The following is an 18,138-nucleotide window of genomic DNA, read 5'->3' as shown; positions in this document are numbered from 1 at the left end:
TGTGGGGAAGAGCACAAAGGGTGCCTTCCAAATGTGTCGGCCCCCTTTAAAGTAATTCCCCAGAAACCCCCCCCCCCCAGTGACTTCTGTGTACTTTTGATGGACCACCTCATCTGCAAAGGAGGCTGAGACATGGGGTTTTGTAGTGTGGCATGTGGCCGCATTCAGCCATGAGGGAGATTCTGTTACCAAGGGAGAGGAGAGAATAGACCATGACCAGGCAAGTAGCAGTTTGTGACACAAGCTCAAGGAAGACAATGAACAAAGAAGGCAAAGCGCTCCCCCTCTCCTCCTCAACCTGCGATGCGTGGTGCACTGTTACTAGGCAAGAGAAAGCCCAAGACTGGAAGCTCTAACTAATTTGCTTCCATCTGTAACAGGGAAGAGCCAGATCTGACTACATGTTGGATCTGTTTCTTTTACTTTAACCTTTGCTTTCCGCTGCTTTTGTTCATTAAAAGGATATTGTCTATACATAATGGCCTGCCTCGGAGAACCCTGCCCCTCTGCCTGAATGTTAACCAAAGTGCCTTTGTTCAGGCAAACATCCGGACCCTGTCCACCTGCGGATGGCTACAAGAAAGAAGAAATTAACACATCCCCCCCCTACCAAGGCTGGCCATTCCAGGTGATATTTGCAAAACTTATGGCCTTTTTACTTTACTTCCTCATCTCCACCCCCTCTCTGTAACTATAAAAGAAACTGGCATCCAAACCCCGATAAGATGGTTATTTTGAGACTTTAGTCTGCCATCTTCTCGGTCTGCCGGCTTTCTGAATAAAGTCGTATTCCTTCCCTCAACACCTCGTCTCTCATTTATTGGCCTGTCGTGCGGCGAGCAGAGGGAGCTTGGACTCGGTAACATGTCTTCTCCTAAAATGTAAGAGGAAAGTTCAGACCCAGGGAAGTTGAGGAGATACAGCAGAATCTAAAAGGATTTCAAGTTCCAGCCCCCTGGATAAGTTTTAACACAGGGCAATGAAAGGACTGAGAAATCCTGGAGAATCTGGTGGGGGAGGGGCTTGAAGGGCATCACATTTTCTGAAGTGTGCTCCACAAGATGCTGTTGGATGTTACATAAAGAAATGGCTCCCAGGTCACAAAGTTTGGGAAACTCTTGATTAAACCAAGTGAAGCTGTTTATTTTGCTGCAGAAAATGTTGGAGTCATTAATATGCTCATCTTGTGATTTTTTACTTTTCTTTCTAAAAGACAGCATCCCCAAGCTTGTAGAGATGGAAGTCACTTCTTGCAGAGTGTCCCACGGGATGCGTCCAGAGTAAATATTTGGGCAATAGTGGTGTGGGCAGAGGCTGCCTCCTTATCTGCTGGGCTCTAGCTTTCTCAAAGCGCTGCCCATGGAACACCTGCGTCAGAACCAGCTTAGCCTCATTTCAGACCCACTGAATCACAATCTCAGGGCTGTGGCCTGGAAATCTGCATTCTCCCAAGGTTTCTGGGTAATTCTCATACTCACTGAAGTTTGAGATCCACTAGATGACAGAGCTGAGCCTTCACTTTACGAAGAGTACAACTTGATGAATTTACATCCAGGTGGCTCCTCCCGGCCCCCTCAAAACTCATTTCTCTCATCACCGTTCGGTATTTGGCTAATTTTCTCAGCTCTGTTCAGAGTGGCTTGCATTTATCTTTATTGCCAGTCTCTTTATTGATTTAGGTCCTTCTCTGCAATTCGTCAAGCTTGGATTGTATTTTAATCTTGTCCTCCAAAGTAGCTAAGATCCCTTCCAGCTTCGTATCATGCAGAGATCTGATTAGCTGGGTCTCGATTCCATCCTTCAAGTCATTAATGAAAATATTAAATGGTCCTGGGTTGGTACGAAGGTCTTCAGGGTTCTCAGTAGATGTATGGCTTCCATATCTGCCACTGGCCTCTGCTTGGTGCAGTTACAGGTTCGAGATCACACTCAATATTTCAGTTGTAGGTTACCTATTTCTCATTTACAAATCCACACATGTAGTGCAAATCTACATAGAAACCCCCCGCATTAATTAATTCAATAAATATTAGACCAGCAAATGCCTTTAAGGCCTCCTTTACTTTTCCTCTCACATCAGTGGCATGTTGACCACAGGGTGAAGAAGCTTATACCAAATATGTGCATTAGAAAGATCAATTTTTATGTAAAAGGCAGCTCAGCTCCAACTTTGAGGTACACCATTCCAGGCTGAGCCAACCTCATGACAAGCGGCTTCTACATAATAATGCAGTAAGAGCTCACTTTTCTGGGCATTTCCTAAGTGCCAGGCACTGTTCTCATCTCTTTACGTGTATTCATGTATTTAATGCTCACAACACCCCTACGGTGTGAGTGCTGCTGCCATCACCCTTTTCTAGATGGGCCGTGTGAGTCACGTAACACACATACGGTGACCAAGCTGGGAAGCGTCAGAGCAAGATCTCAAACTCAGGCAGTCCGGCTCCAGTGCCCAGACTCTGGGTCACTATGCTGTACTGTTGCAGCAGTGACTGAATGAATCATTTGGGAGGAAATGCCTACCCAGCGCTCAGAGCCCAGAAATTTCCAGAAGACTGACCGTGATACTAACAGCTCTTCATCAGTTCTCATTTAATGTCTGAAACCTCTGTCAATCAATATTATTTGTTCTTATTGTCTAAATGAGAAAAAGAAGCACCAGGATAACTCCCCCAGAATCAACCCCAGGTCCCGCGGACTCGATCCTCCCTGGCGGCTTGCCCAAAAGATGTGCCTTGGAGAAGCGGAGGCTGCAAAAACGGGTGAAGAAATAAGCGTTGCAGATCAGATGTTCGGTCCACCCCATTCTCCCTAGAAACTCTTTCTGTGGCCTCATCTTCAAACCTGTAGCAAAGCACTGACAGGTATGACAGCTGCAAAGCCTGCCTTTCTCCAGAGTGGCCTCATTCCCTGAGTAGGCCTGGGAGATGATGGCTGGGCTGAATTTTCTCTCTTTCAACAAACTCACTCAGTGGCTCCAGGCCGGGCCTGGCCTTATTCCAGGAGCTGAACAAGACCAGCCCCCGCCTTCAGAAATGTAAGAGTTGAGCAGATATCCACCACGGTCCTGCTGGCCCTGACATGTGGAGGTGTGGGCTGGTAGCCAGCGTGCAAGCTGTCCCTGCTTTGGGGGAGCAGGAGGGAGTGAGCGAGGTTTCCTGGAGGATCTGGGCCTTGAAGCTGGATCTCAGTGACAGCCGAGGGGTGGGCTGAGGGGGGTCCTAAGAGGGAACCGACATGCATGCGTTGCCCTCATGAGCACTGGAGCAACTCTGGTGGCTGGTGACTTCTCAGCCAAATGCCTGCCAAAGCAACCGACAGAAGTCACGTTTTCACCTCAGTTCCTCGGCCCTTCAGCCTGGCACTCAACAGCTCTTTCCTGAGCTGATATGCATCTCATTAGTCAGTCAAGCTGAGGCAGCCAAGGCCAGGGCCCCCAGAATAAAAGAACTGCCACCACCACTTCTCGCTTGGCCAGTGAGAGGAGGCAGGTCTTTGTTCTCGGAGTTACGACTATGGAGCTCTTTGTCCATCGGCCACCAGAGGGCGACGGTAGTTCACACATCGGATATTCCTGTGGCGAAGTGGGGGTGGGGGGCAGGGTGTCGCAACTGCCTGGGCGATCTGGGGAAGATGATAGGGACTTCCGCACCCTCAGAGCTTTTAAAAACCTTTAAGGGTGGGATGTATTCCAATCTTAGAGAGCAGTCTAGTTTAACAATGGCTCCTGAGGTACAAAAACACTTGATCTGGCAGAACACAAGAGAACTGGGTTCAGACCCCAGCTCTGATGCTCACAGACTGTGTTCACCCCCAGCCTTAGTTGCCTCATCTGTAAAATGGGGATAACACTGCTTGTCGTGCCTGTCTTACCAAGCGGTCATGAGGTTTAAATGAGACAAAGAAGTTAAGGAGCTCTGAAGGATGGATTTGTGAAGGCAAGAGATTTTGATCAAAGCTGCTTTGTTCGTTGCCAGCATCCTTCCTGTCACGGGGAGGGAGGCGGAGCCCGAGGAGCCCATAGCGCAGGAGACCTCAAGGGCGAGGGAGGTGGGGCAGCTGGGAGAGGCTTGGTCATGGTTCACGGGTTCTGTCCGACCCTGACTCGCTGCGTTACCTAAGGCAAGTCTCTCGATCTGTACAGTGGGCAGGAGATGGGATCTCTCTGTGCTCTTCCAGCTCTGCCTTTCCAGTAGCTCCCACCCTTCAGTGTCCCCTGAGCTGTTATGACATGGGAGGCAGTGGCAGGGAGAGAGAGATCGCTGATCCGGGGAGCTGGAGGGGAGGGGCTGAAGCGTAGCCCCGATGCACAGGGAACCTTGGGACTCTTTTTCTCTGGGCCTTGATCTTCTCATCTATGGAATCGGCAGATTGGACTAGTTGATCTCTAACCATTGTCTCCCCCTAACCTGTCTCAATAAATACACATAGAATCCATGTGGATACTAAAATTCCCTGATTCTGATTCCATTAGAAAAACAAACAAACAAGCAAACAAACACTTTGCCCTTGGACTGTTCCTGACCTCTACAGCACCCCTAACGTGTCCCAGCTAAACGACGGTTGGAGAACATTACCATGTGCACATGTGGCCCTTCCCCCCACTATCATCAGAGGTAAAATGATAGAACACTTAGTCCAACCAGACGATGGGCTAACAGGATGGTGGTGAGAACCACGGTCTGGTTGCCCTCCTGATGCTCCAGGGCCTGGATGCTAAGCTCCACCTTCAAGCTGTGGCCGTAGCTGCCCTTTGTCCAGTCTCTGGTGTCCTCATCTCCAGCACACTGAGGCTCTGTCAGCTCCATGTTGGCATCTGGTCCTTTTGTGGCTCCGGTGGCCCGTGGAACATTGTTACGTTGTGTGGCCCATATTTCTTCAGTTTTACCTTCTAATGCTTTCCACTGATTTTTAAAAAATGTGTTACTTCATCTTTTTCTCTTTCATACTTTTTATTTTAATTGTGCATCTTGTAGTTTAAATGCACACAGTTTATTTTTCTAAATTTATTTAATTAATTAATTTATTTGTGGCTGCGTAGGGCCTTTGTTGCTGCACGCGGGCTTTCTCTAGTTGTGGTGAGCAGGGACTACTCTTTGTTGAGGTGGACGGGCCTCTCATTGCGGTGGCTTCTCTTGTTGCAGAGCACGGGCTCTAGGCGCGTGGGCTTCAGTAGTTGCGGCTCGTGGGCTCTAGAGCGCAGGCTCAGTAGTTGTTTCACACGGGCTTAGTTGCTCCGTGGCATGTGGGATCTTCCTGGACCAGGGCCCGAACCTGTGTCCCCTGCATTGGCAGGTGGATTCTTTACCACTGAGGAAGTCCCTCCATTGATTTTTAAATTCCAGTGCAAATTTAAAGCAAACTGAAGTTTACAGCGTGTAGGAAAGGAGAATCCATCTAAAAACTCCCCACTTGGAACTGGGATTACCTCCCCCCCTCCTCCCAAGATCTGCATTTCTACCCTCTCCCTCCTCTTTGCTGCATACAGGTACAGTTCTTCCCAGTTTCAAACAAGCCTTCCTTTGCTGCTGTGCTTATATCAGGACACAATCTGGCTTCCCTCTTCCCTAGCTGTGACACCAGCATTAACCTCCTCTAGGCTCCTTTCTAAAATGAAGACTGGATCCCATCACTCTCTTGCCTAAAGATAAGGGTGGCTCCTATTTGCCTTCAGCCAGCGTCACTGTCCTTAGGCTGTTACCACTTAGAATAATAGCAAAGACTAATATTCATTGCACTCTCACCCTGCATAAGGCTCTTCACTAAGTGCTGTATGTATGCTATTCTACTTCATCCTCATAACCATCTTAAGAGGTGGGTCATATTATTATCCACATTTTGCAGATGGGAGAATTGAGGCACTGAGAAGTGACCCAGGCCCAAGGTCACTTAGTTAGGAAGGGATGGTGCTGAGATTTGAATCCTGTTTTCAAAGACTGCCCCTTATCACAGTACAATCCACCTCATCATTTTGAGAAGCTTTCTGAGATTACTCCTAAGGGACAGAATTCAAAGTTCCTTCATCTTTGCCTCCAGGTTTTCTTATTATGGTCCTCCTTGAAAGACACTTTGCCGTGTGCCTCTCTGCTCCGTTACTAGATTGGAAACAACTCAAGCATGAGATCAAGGCAAAGGTACTCAGAAAACATTGGTTAAATTGAATCCTCCTCTGTTCCAGTAGTTTCCCAGTATCGCATACCTCTTTTTCTTACCCTCTTCCTCATCCTCTCTGCATTTGGACTCTGTGTATACCTCTGCCCATCACGGCCAAGTCTCCAGGGACAGACATCCTTGTGGCCATGTACAGCATCATGCCTGGACTCTGCTGTTGCCCCTTCTCCTTGCCAAAGCTCTCCCCCCTCGTGGTCTCCAGCATGCTGCCCACGACTGGTCATTTTGCCTCTGCCAGCTTCTCTTCTGTCTCCATCCACAGCCCTCCCACTCCAGTCAGGGAGCTGTCCCCAGCTTTGCCCCCATCCCCATTACATGACCCACCCACAGCCCATACTGGGGGACATAGAAGCCGTTCCATAAACAGGAGCTGGATGAATATTTAAAGGGAAGTAGTAAGTAGTATATTAACAACTTACATTGATGCTGTAATGATCCACAGTGAAATATTCCTTCACCTCTTTGCGAAATTATCATTCCAAACCACGGAATACATTAGGTTTTATGATCTACTTGCTTCTTTGGGGAAATATAAATCTTGAAACATGATCTTCATATGACAGGGCAAAGAGTCCCCTGGGATACAAGATGTTTAAGAATGTTAACTGAGAATCAGAAATAGCTTGTGACTAATATTGGGGTTTTGTTTATGGGCACAAATAAATCCCAGGTCTAGGGCCGACCTGTACAAATCTGCCTGAGATGAAAACTCTGATCGCAAATGATGGAATGGGGAAACAATTTGAATTTAAAGAGGTGACTGGGGTGCAGGGTTGCAGTGTTTAGGAGCTAATATTTTCTGACCATAAATTTGTAAGCTGTTCAAACATTCATAGTCACCAACTAAAATAAATATGATAGAAACTAGGAATTTATATCGATGGTCTACAGGCACCCAGGTTTGTAAGTAGGTCATATGAAATGATGCAGTTCTTTTTTCTAGGATCATCAAAAGAGGCCCCCTCACCCTTCTTTCACTGTTCAGGTGAGGAGCTATCGGTGATACTCGACACGAGAGGGGCAGAGGAAGACATATTGGCATTTGGGGGTCTGCGTGACTGGAAGTAGGGTGGGGGGTCCTCATGGGGGGCACTGCTTGGGAATGAGAAGACCCATGTTTGCTTCCCACTTGTTAGCCTTGGTCAGGCCTCTTCCTTGTTTAAAACCCATCACATATGATACTATACATAGAAAACCCTAAAGACTCCACACAAAAACTACTAGAACTGATAAACGAATTCAGCAAGGCAGCAGGATACAAGATTAACATACAGAAATTGGTTGCATTTCTTTACACCAACAATGAAATATCAGAAAGGGAATGCTAAAAAAAAATACCTTTTAAAATCAAACGCCCAAAAATAAAATACTTAGGAATAAGCCTGACCAAGGAAGTGAAAGACTTATACACTGAAAACTATAAAACATTAATAAAGGAAATTGAAGATGATTCAAAGAAATGGAAAGATATCCCATGCTCTTGGATTGGAAGAATCAATATTGTTAAAATGGCCACACTACCCAAAGCAATCTACAGATTTAATGCGATCCCTATCAAATTACTCATGACATTTTTCACAGAACTAGAATAAATAATCCTATAATTCATATGGAACCATAAAAGACCCAGAATTGCCAAAGCAATCCTGAAGAAAAAGAACAAAGCAGGAGGCATAAACCTCCCAGACTTCAGACACTACAAAGCTACAGTAATCAAAACAGCAATGGTATTGGCACAAAAACAGACATATGGATCAATGGAACAGAATAGAGAGCCCAGAAATAAACACACACCATGGTCAATTAATCTTTGACAAAGGAAGCAAGACAGTCCTCTTCAGCAAGTGGTATTGGGAAAGTTGGACAGCCTCATGTAAATCAGTGAAGTTAGAACACACCCTCACACCATGCACAAAAATAAACTCAAAATGGCCTAAAGACTAAAATATAAGACATAACATCATAAAACTAGAAGAGATCATAGGCAAAACATTCTCTAACATAAATCATATCAATATTTTCTCAGGTCAGTCTCCCAAGGCAATAGAAATAAGAAAAATAAACAAATGGGACCTAATCAAACTTACAAGCTTTTGCTTAGCAAAGGAAACCATAAACAAAATGAAAAGACAACCTATGGGCTGGGAGAAAATATCTGTAAATGATGCGACTGACAGGGGGTTAATTTCCAAAATATACAAACAGCTCATTCAACTCAACAACAAAAAAACAAACCAATCAAAAAATGCATAGAAGACCTAAATAGAGATTTCTCCAAAGAAGAAATACAGACGGCCAATAGGCACATGAAAAGATGCTCAACATCACTAATTATTAGAGAGACGCAAATCAAAACTAAAATGAAGTACCACCTCACACTGGTCAGAATGGCCATCACTAAGAGGTCTACAAATAACAAATGCTGGAGAAGGTGTGGAGAAAAGGGAACTCTCATACACTGTTGGTGGGAATGTCAGTTGGTGCAGCCACTGTGGAAAACAGTATGGAGGCTCCTCAGAAAACTAAAAATAGAATTACCATATGATCCAGCAATCCCACTACTGGGCATATATCCAGACAAAACTATAATTCAAAAAAACACATGCACCCCTATGTTCATAGCAGCACTATTCACAATAGCCATGACATGGAAACAACCTAAATGTCCATTGACAGATGAATGGATAAAGAAAATGTGGTATATATATATATATATATATATATATATATATATATATATATATATATATATATATACTACACAATGGAATACTACTCAGTCATAAAAAAGAATGAAATAATGCCATTTGCAGCAACATGGATGCAACTAGAGATGATCATACTTAGTGAATTAAGTCAGAAAGAGAAAGACAAATACCATATGATATCACTTATATGTGGAATCTAAAATATGACACAAATGAACATATTTATGAAACAGAAACAGACTTATGGACATAGAGAACAGACTGGTGGTTGCCAAGGGGGAGGGGGTTGGGGGAGGGATGGAGTGGGAGCTTGGGGTTAGCAGACGTAAGCTATTATATACAGAATGGATAAACAACAAGGTCCTACTGTATAGCACAGAGAACTATATTCAGTATCCTATGATAAATAATAATAGAAAAGAATATAAAAAAAGAATGTATATATGTATAACTGAATCACTTTGCTGTACAGCAGAAATTAACACAACATTGTAAATCAACTATTCTTCAATTTAAAAAAATTGATTAAAAAAAACCTATCACAGACTCTCCATGGCTTCTAGAACAAAGTCCAACCCTCAGAATCCTTAGCCTGGCTTATAAAACCTCTGTGATTTGACTGCCCCTCTCTCCAGGCTCATTTCCCATCACACCAGGCTTTGTGAACTCAGTGCATACTCTCCACTTCTTGGTCCCTCAACCTGCAATGTCTGCCCAGATGTCTATCCTTTTGAGCCGTTTGGTAAACAACTGCTGATTTTTAAAAACACCATGAAGGTCATCTTGTCCCTGAAGCCTTCTCAAGGATAGTTTCTCCTCCAACTTTCTAGTAAACCCTGAACACAGCCCTCTCCCTCTGTCTGGTGACCTCCTGGTACACAGAATGATAGAATATATTTCCCTGCCTCACTGGTTTTGGACTTGGCCAAGGGACTTGTTTAGACCAGTGACATGTGAAAGGAAGAGCCAAGGTCTTAAGAGGCAATGTCTTTTTTATATTCTCTAGTGCGTCTTTGACTTTCCACATGAAGAATGTGTCTTTGGCAGCTGCTGTTCCAAGGAGACTATGGAATCATGTGGAGCAAATCTGAACCCAGCTCCGAGTAAGGGCAGCAGGCGCGCAGCACTTGGTGAGGGTGTGCTGGGGGTGGGGAGCTGCCTTCTGGGGAACGGCGGGGCAGGCAGGGGCCTCTTGGGACAGAGGGCAGGTAGGTTTTGCTTGATGCTAGACTGGGAGGAAAAATCAGTGTTCAATTGTGATTTTAAACAGATTGTGTTTACTTAAGAAAGTAATTAGCTGGGGATATTTCCTTGCAAATGGCTTGAAACCGTGTCTTTACTTAGTTATGCAGATGTTTGCAGGTAAAGAGAATTTTATCTTTAATATGAATTCACCAAATATACTGAGTGTCCACCACGTGCCAGGCAGACTAGAGAATGGATTTGGGCACGGAGTAGTGAATGGATGAAGAGAAACACAAAAATAAATAAATCGAGGTCACCAATTTCAATGAGCTTATTATCTACTTTAATGTTTTCCCATATTTGCTTTATCTAGTTCTTAAATTTTTTTTTCAAAACTATTAGAAAGTAATTCCAGGCATCATAACTCTTCATCCCTATGTATTGTAGCACAACTCTCCTAAGAATAACACACTCCTATATCACCATATACCATTATTACTAAGAAAATTAATAATAATCCTCTAATATCATCTAACATCAAGTCTATATTCAAATGTCTCTAAAATGGATTTTATAGCTGTTTTGTTTTAATCTACTCTGTTGTGGTGGTGGTGGTTTTTTGAATTACCTGGAGTAAAACCAACATTTGATTAGTGTAGTAATTGGCATTTCTGTTCATCACACAGCATTTGCTTGCACTGCAGGGTCCTTTGTGAAAGGAAGTCACCAGACTTTGCAGGGCTTGCCCTGCACGCTCTTGTTAAGTAACGTCAATTACTGAGGCTTATAAGGAGAGCTGGCCCCTTTCCAATTCCTCTTTCCAACTGTATCTAGGAAGACCTTAGGCTTCTATCTCCTGGAGCATGGAATATCCACTCAGGGAGGATGAATGGGCTGCAACAAAGTAGGTTCTTTGACCCCTTCTGCAGTTGCCAGTTTCAAACTGATACCATTCAATTTGGCAAACATTTATTAAGTGTCTGTCATGCACTGGCCCTTTCACATGTATTACACTGTTAAACGTTCACAGAAACTCTGCAGAGCAGTATAGTGGTTACGAGTCTCAGCTCAGAAACCCAAGTGTACAAGAAATATTATTCTTCTTTATTTCCTTTAAATCAACTTTAGACTCTCTGAGTTCTTTTACCATGATTATTTTACCTTTCTGCTTCAGTTATCACTGGGGTCTTCCTTCACTGCCCTCTTTCCTCCTTCCCTCTCCCCAACCTTTCTCTCTTCCTCCCCCTCTTTTTCCCCCTGGCTCTGCCTTTCTCCACCCCCCACCTCACCCCTTCTGCCCTCCTCTCCCCTGCTCTTCCCTCCCTCATCCCTTCCTCCTCCTTCTCCTTCCCGTCTGTCTTCTCAACCACACTGAACTCCTGGGGATGGGGCCATGGTCCATAGTCATAACAGTAAATTCCCATTTATTGAGTGCTCACTGCATACCAGGCACACAGATACTTCTAATTAGCCCTCACCTAATCCTGTGAAGCAAGATTATTGGTTATGATGCCTTAGGCTGTAAGTAAAAAGAAATTCAACCAACAGTGGCATGGACCATGAGGACATTTATCCTCTCCTTAACAGAATGTCTGTAGGAGGATGTCGTCTTAGTTCAGATGGCAGCATCAGGAGTCCAGCCTGCTCTGCCATACTTCCTTGGGCTTATTCCTTCATGATCTCAAGATGGCTATTGGGTCCCACTTCTATGTTCAAAGGCAGGAAGCAGGGCAGAGGCCATGGCTGTGAGAGCCTTTATTTTCTTGCGCTTATGTTTCGCGAGACAATGGCTTTCCCAGGAGCTCACCTGAAAACTTGCCCCTCTCAACTCACTGCCCTAAAGCGAGTTATATGGCCACTTCTACCACAAGTAAACTGAGTGGTTAGCACTTTTAGCCTCTGTGGTGGTGAGAAGAGAGAAAGGAGTTAGGAATGGCCTTTGGGCGGCCATTTAACAGCGTCTGCCTCATTACTGGCCTCACTTTTACAAAAGAAAAACTGGGCACAGTACTTGACTAAAGGTCCCACTGCTAATAAGTGACCAAGGATTTGAACCCACATTTCTTTTTTTTTGAACCCACATTTCTTTGATTCAAGTTCACAAAAGTTTTTCAGAAAGCAATTCTTATTGACAGAGGGTACTCTGAAAGGCACATAACTCTGTCACCGTCCTCCTGCATGCATCTATTCAAAATCTCTGACTTCTTACTGTGTGCCAACCCTGGGCTGAACACCAGGGGGCCAGAGATGAATGAGGAGGACACAGGCCAGTGAGTTCATTAACAGATGATTCCAGTACAGAGTGGTAAGTGCTCCAGAGAGCAGATGAACAGAAGCACGAACAGCTAAGGCTTAGAAATGCACCTTGACCGATATCACCAGTTAGAAGGTGGCAGAGCAGAGACTCAAAACCTAAGCCGACTAATCAATCACCAAGCCAGAACTCTGCTCCCCTCCCCCTGCGACTTCAGCCGTGCAGTGAGTAACTCTGACACTTAAGCAAGAAATGGTCCCCAGGGCAGGGCAGGTGGTTTCTCAATGGTGGTGATTCTTCTTGTAGCATTCCACAAAAACCATGACAAGAGCTTAAAGAAAACAAAAGCACTGAAAGAAAGTAAAAGCATCTCCAGAATAATTGCCCCTGAAAAACCTATTGTATTGGTCAGCTCTGGCTGCCATAACAAAATACCACGGACTGCGTGGCTTAAACAACAGACATTTTTTTCTCACAGTTCTGGAGGCTGGAAATCCATGATCAAGGTGCCAGCAGGGCTGGTTTATGGTGAGGCCTCTCTTCCTGGCTTGCAGACAGCCGCCCTATCACTGTGTCCTCACATGGCCTTTCCTGTGTGCACACTCAAGGTGGTGGGTGGGGGGAAGGAAGGAAGGGAGGAAAGAGAGAGAGAGAGGGAGAGCTCTCTAGTGTCTCGTCTTCTTTTTATAAGGACACCAATCCTATTGGATTAGGTCCCCACTGTTATGGCCTAATATAACCTTAATTACCTCCTTAAAGGCCCTACTTCCAAGTACAGTCACAGTGGGGCTTAGGCTTCAGCATGTGGATTTTGGGAGAACACAATTCAGTCCATAAGACCTGTTCAGTGTTTTTACTAAAAAACAAAAGTTTTGGTCCCATCTAAACTGGCTCAGCACAGAGTAGACAGCCATTCGGATCATCCACATCCTACTTATTTTCTTCAATGCTGAGCACTTCTTCTCCCCTTAACTGAGTTTCCACTTGGCTATGTCTGCAGACCCAGTGAAAGGAAGTGCCAACTTATCACAACTTGGAGAAAAAAATCCAGATCAGTCCTCAGTTTCTTCCTGAAGTCCCCTCCTTGAATCCTCCTACTGTAGAAGCTGAAAACACCAGATACTCACTGCCCCATATCCTTTGCACCAAGCTGGACCATGACCCCGGCTCAGCCAGGCTGACTCATCACTTTGAACTGCAAGCTAGTGAAGCAGAGAAGGAGGGACCCCACAGAAGCCATTCTGGCAAGGGGCTGGCCGATCTGGTGGCTACATCTGAATCTAACATCAGAAGGCTGACCATGTAAACTGTGGAGTGTGGGTCCATGACACCAGCAGTGGAGTCTCCACCAGGCCAGTTCTGCAGTTGCATGGCCTCCCTGGTGGGTTTGGGCCCTTTCATAAACTCTGTGTGCTACCCAATGTCCTATAACAAATTCCTTGTCTGTGTAAATTAGAGTAAATTTCTGTCACTTGCAACTGAGAAGTCTGGCTGATGCCTGCCTGACATCAGAAGGAGTAGTCTTACTACTAGCTTCCTACTAAGCACAAAAGATGCTGCTAACTTCCTTTTTAAAAAAATAAACTTCTTATTTTAGAATGATTTTAGACATACAGAAAAACTGCAAAGATAGCAAAGAGAGTTCTTGTATATTTCATACCCAATTGCCTCTATTATTAACATCTTATATTAGCATGGTACAGTTGTCACAGTTAATAAACCATTATTGATACATTATTATTAACTTAAGTCCATTAAGTTAAGTCCATTAATAATCTTAATTGTTTTGATTTCCTTAGTTTTTACCCATTTAAACCAGGGTCCATTTTCTGTTCCAGGATCCCATCCAGGATACATTATATTTGGTCACCATGTCTCCTTAGGCTCCTCTTGGCTGTGACAGTTTCTCAGACTTTCCTTGTTTTTTTTTAATTTGTAGTTTAAAAAAATTGAGATGTAACTGACATATTACATTAGAGTGTCCTTGTTTTTGATGATCAGTTTTGAGGAGTACTGGTCAGGTGTTTTGTAGAATGTCTTTCTATTGAAATTTGTCTGATATATTTTTTCTTGATTAGACTGAGGTTATGGGTTTTGGGGAGGAAGGCCGTAGAAGCGAATTGCCAATCTCATCACATCATATCAAGGGTACACCCTAGCAACATGACTTATCACTGTTGATGTTGACCTTGATCAGTCGGTTGAGGTAGTGTTTCTCAGATTTGTCCACTGTCAGGTTACTCTTCTTCTCCTTTTTCATACTGTACCCTTTGGAAGGAAGTAACTATGCGAGGCCCCAAAATTAGCAAGGAGAGAGTTAACACTCCACCTCTTGAGGGTGGGATGTCTACATAAATTATTTGGAATTCTTCTACATGGGTAATTTGTCTATTCTATTTTCCCCCATTTATTTATTTATTCAATCATTTATTTATATCAGTATGGACTTCATGGGTATTTGTTTTATATTTTGGGTTATGATCCAATACTACTTTATTTATTTTGTTGCTCCTATGTCCCATTGACATACCCCCCCCATCGATGTGGGTTTTTAAATTTTTTTTATCAATTTCTTACTTTTGGGCATTACAAGAAGCTCTAGGCTCATCTTGTATATTTCCTGCACCATTCTAGGCTCAGTCATTTCCCTGTGAACGCTTTCTTTTACTGGAGTATGGTATTAGAAACCAAGAGTTGGTGCTAGGTTTGCTTTTTGCTACTGCGTCATTGTTGCCATTTTGTAGCCCCTTTCAGGTGAGAAGGCAAGGAAATACATGTGTGTACACTAACCTATGTATAGACACAAACCTATAAATATTTCTTTGTGTTAACCATCTGTGTCTATATTAAGTTAAACATGAATTCATACTGATATCTCCAACCCAACCACATCACCACATTGATCATTCTAAGCCATCTCCCTTTGCTTATGTGAAAACTCCCACTCCAACAAGGAGACACCTGGCTCCACCATCTGCCATCCATACTCACTTGTTCAGTTCCAGTGGTTTCAGAATTGTTAACCCGCCCACCCATGGTAACAACTTTGTCAACTAGAGTGAAGTGCTTGTGTGCCTTTAGTTTTGTAGACTCCACTGATTTCCAGAGTTACCTAGGGTGGCACCTTTCTCTCCCACCCCTTTCAGTGAGGTTGTTTCATACATCTGTACAAAATTCCCTTTTCTCCCTGGTAGGCAGATTTCAGTCCATGTCGAGTCAGCCTCAGACAGTCTCTGGGACCCTTTCTACTGACTTCCCTTCCTCTCTTCCACCCTTCTGCCCTCTTCTTGGACCCTGGTTTCATCCTGCTCCCCTTTACCTGGTGTGGGCCAAGAAATAAACATTTGGTTTCTGTCTTGAAGGAACAAAGGTGTGTTCTTACAATTGGTGTTGATGCTCCACAGACCTCTGGGGGATGAGATCCTGGTCCCAGGTCCTCCAGAGGAGAGAAACTAGAAAACAAGAAAAACTTTCTCTGATGTTCATACACACTCCGATCGCATTACTTCAGTATGCTCTTATGCTAACGTAACTGCCATCCACAGACAGGCGGATGGAAAGGAAGACAGGGGGCGAACAGGGTCAGAGGACACCATCCTGCCACATGGAAGACTGTGAGGACAGGCTGCGAGGCTGGGTGGGAGTCAGCCACGCCAGAGCCATGCCACCGTTCTACACGATATAGATTTCCAAAATCAGATCATTCATGGAAACATCCGCCTTTAAACGTTTTGTACTTCAAATGTCTCTATTAGGTTTATTTTTTAAAAGTCATCAGAGTATTGGAATACTCTGAAAAATCACTCACTCCTCCTTAAAAGGTGATCTAACTAACATTCTCATAGTTATAATAGTCCTTGTGGCTCTGCGGTAGTGGTGGTGGGGAGGTGTGGGAGGCTAAAGTGTGAAGTGACATCCTTATCAGTTCTGTCCCTGGGGATGAGAAGAGAGCCTGACAACTGATCACTTCTTGCCTTTGATAAACACCTTTCTTATTCTAATTACACCTTTCCCTAAAGTAACTTTTCCAGCTTCCCCCCTCACCCCACTCCTTACATCCCTGTATAAAAGAAGCCTATTCAGACAGCTTGTGAACAATGCTGCTTCAGGATGGTTTAATCGGGGGAAAGGAAACCTGTAGAGGGTCTTATCTGGGGTGAGCGTCTCAAGCAACTAAGATTATCTCCCTGTCACCTTGTGACCCATCTTCTTCATGCCACCTTTTAATTTTGGTAGCAATTACGGTGTATATGGATAATGCCCATTAGCATATTCATGGTCATCTCTTCATATTTATTGTCTGCACAACTCATTAATCTTCATCTACTTTGTGTGCTTGACAGCTCAATCTATTTTGCAATCTCTGGGAAGCAGCCATAGCCCCCCCAAAGCTTTTGTTTTCCTGTAAATAAACTGTGTAGGGGACCAGAGGACAATGGTGCATCCCGTGGTGATTGACACCAGCCACGGCTACTAATCAGGATGGGACTTCACTGCCAGCTGAGTCGAGTGCATCATGGGGCCATTGTTCCAATGCTGCCAGGGCAAGAACACACACAGCCAGTCACCTTCACAAGATGGGTTGATTGTTCTTCAAGATTAGACCGAGTTGCCTTATTATCTGTCCCAGACAACAAGGCATCTCACCCAAACAGACGCATTTGCAGGAATGGCCGGTACACTGGCCAGATTTGAATTGCTAATGTATAATCTGCCCGGCACAGATGTGCAATGAATATTTGGATGTTGTTTTGCCCGTCAGTCTAGCAGGCTGAATTGATGAGGTGATGAGTATTCAATGATGGGTCCTGGACGTTGGCCAACAGCAGAGTTTGAGCACTTGCGCCGAAGATAATCAGATTACCCCCCAAAGTGCCTTTGCAGTAATTCAGCGGCAAATTCTGTTACAGAGGCTGTTTGGTGGAAAGTTCTTTTTTCCTTTTTGGTGCAATTAGATATTTTGTTATGCTTTTCAGACTTGGGACAGTTATAGAAGTTGCCTTTATTGTGTCCTCACTTGCCAACTGTTAGGGCTGTGAGTAATGTGGAACTGACTGCCTGGGTTTGAATTGGCCATTTTTGAGCGTATTTTCTTAAGCTCGTTTTGCCTCAGTTTTCTCATCTGTTAAAATGGGTTGAAAAATTCTATCAGCCATATAGAGCTGCCATGAGGACCCAGTGAATTGATAACCATAGAATAAGTCCTAGAACATTGCCTGGCTCATAGTAAGTGTTCAACAAATATTAACTATAAACATATTATTGGTCACTTGCTTTCTCTTGAGATTACTGCGGTCCAATAGGTTGGATACACTGGAAATAAAATTAAACCACCTTTGTTATCTCAGGATGTCTCCTGGCCTTTACCATGCTACTCTGCCTAGTACATTTACAATTGTATGGAACATTTCCCACACTTATTTGACCATGAAAGCCTTTTCTCTGGAGCATCTTTCACACCTTATTTTGCCTAGAACATACTACAGGAAAATCTACCTAGAAGATGATAACACAACAGTTGCAAAGGTTTGAAAGAAAAAGGTGATTCAGGAATTTTATATACGACCAAGCTATACATATGTGAAGGCAATGGGAATTAATTATGCAAATACATGTATTCTTTCTGAGAAAATGGTACTCAACGTGTGTCCATAGGAAGAGGATGATGGCTCTGAAGGACGAACTCAAGAACAGCAGGCAACAACTTGTAGGAAGCAGTGAGACCAGTTGATTGTATTGAAATAAGTCTAAACAACTGCAGCAAGTATCTTGTCAAAACTGACATCAAAAGATTAAAATATTTGAAATAAATTATTATAC

At 43.9% G+C, this 18,138-nt stretch overlaps 1 protein-coding gene across 3 annotated transcripts in view; it reads right to left on the bottom strand.

Moving 5' to 3' along the window:
- The window catches only part of LOC309663964 (uncharacterized protein), an 88,158-nt gene that overhangs the window by 6,113 nt on the left and 63,907 nt on the right, over nt 1–18,138 (bottom strand). For 2 of the 3 annotated variants that reach the window (XM_082468802.1, XM_082468803.1), the window contains exon 4: nt 15,701–15,770. In XM_082468802.1, the coding sequence (XP_082324928.1) occupies nt 15,701–15,770 (70 nt within the window). The other variant, XR_014265523.1, reaches the window with a different exon arrangement.

This window comes from Balaenoptera physalus, assembly GCF_965194825.1.
Source record: "Balaenoptera physalus genome assembly, chromosome: 7".
Taxonomy (NCBI): domain Eukaryota; kingdom Metazoa; phylum Chordata; class Mammalia; order Artiodactyla; family Balaenopteridae; genus Balaenoptera; species Balaenoptera physalus.
This window is presented reverse-complemented; position numbering and strand designations above follow the sequence as displayed.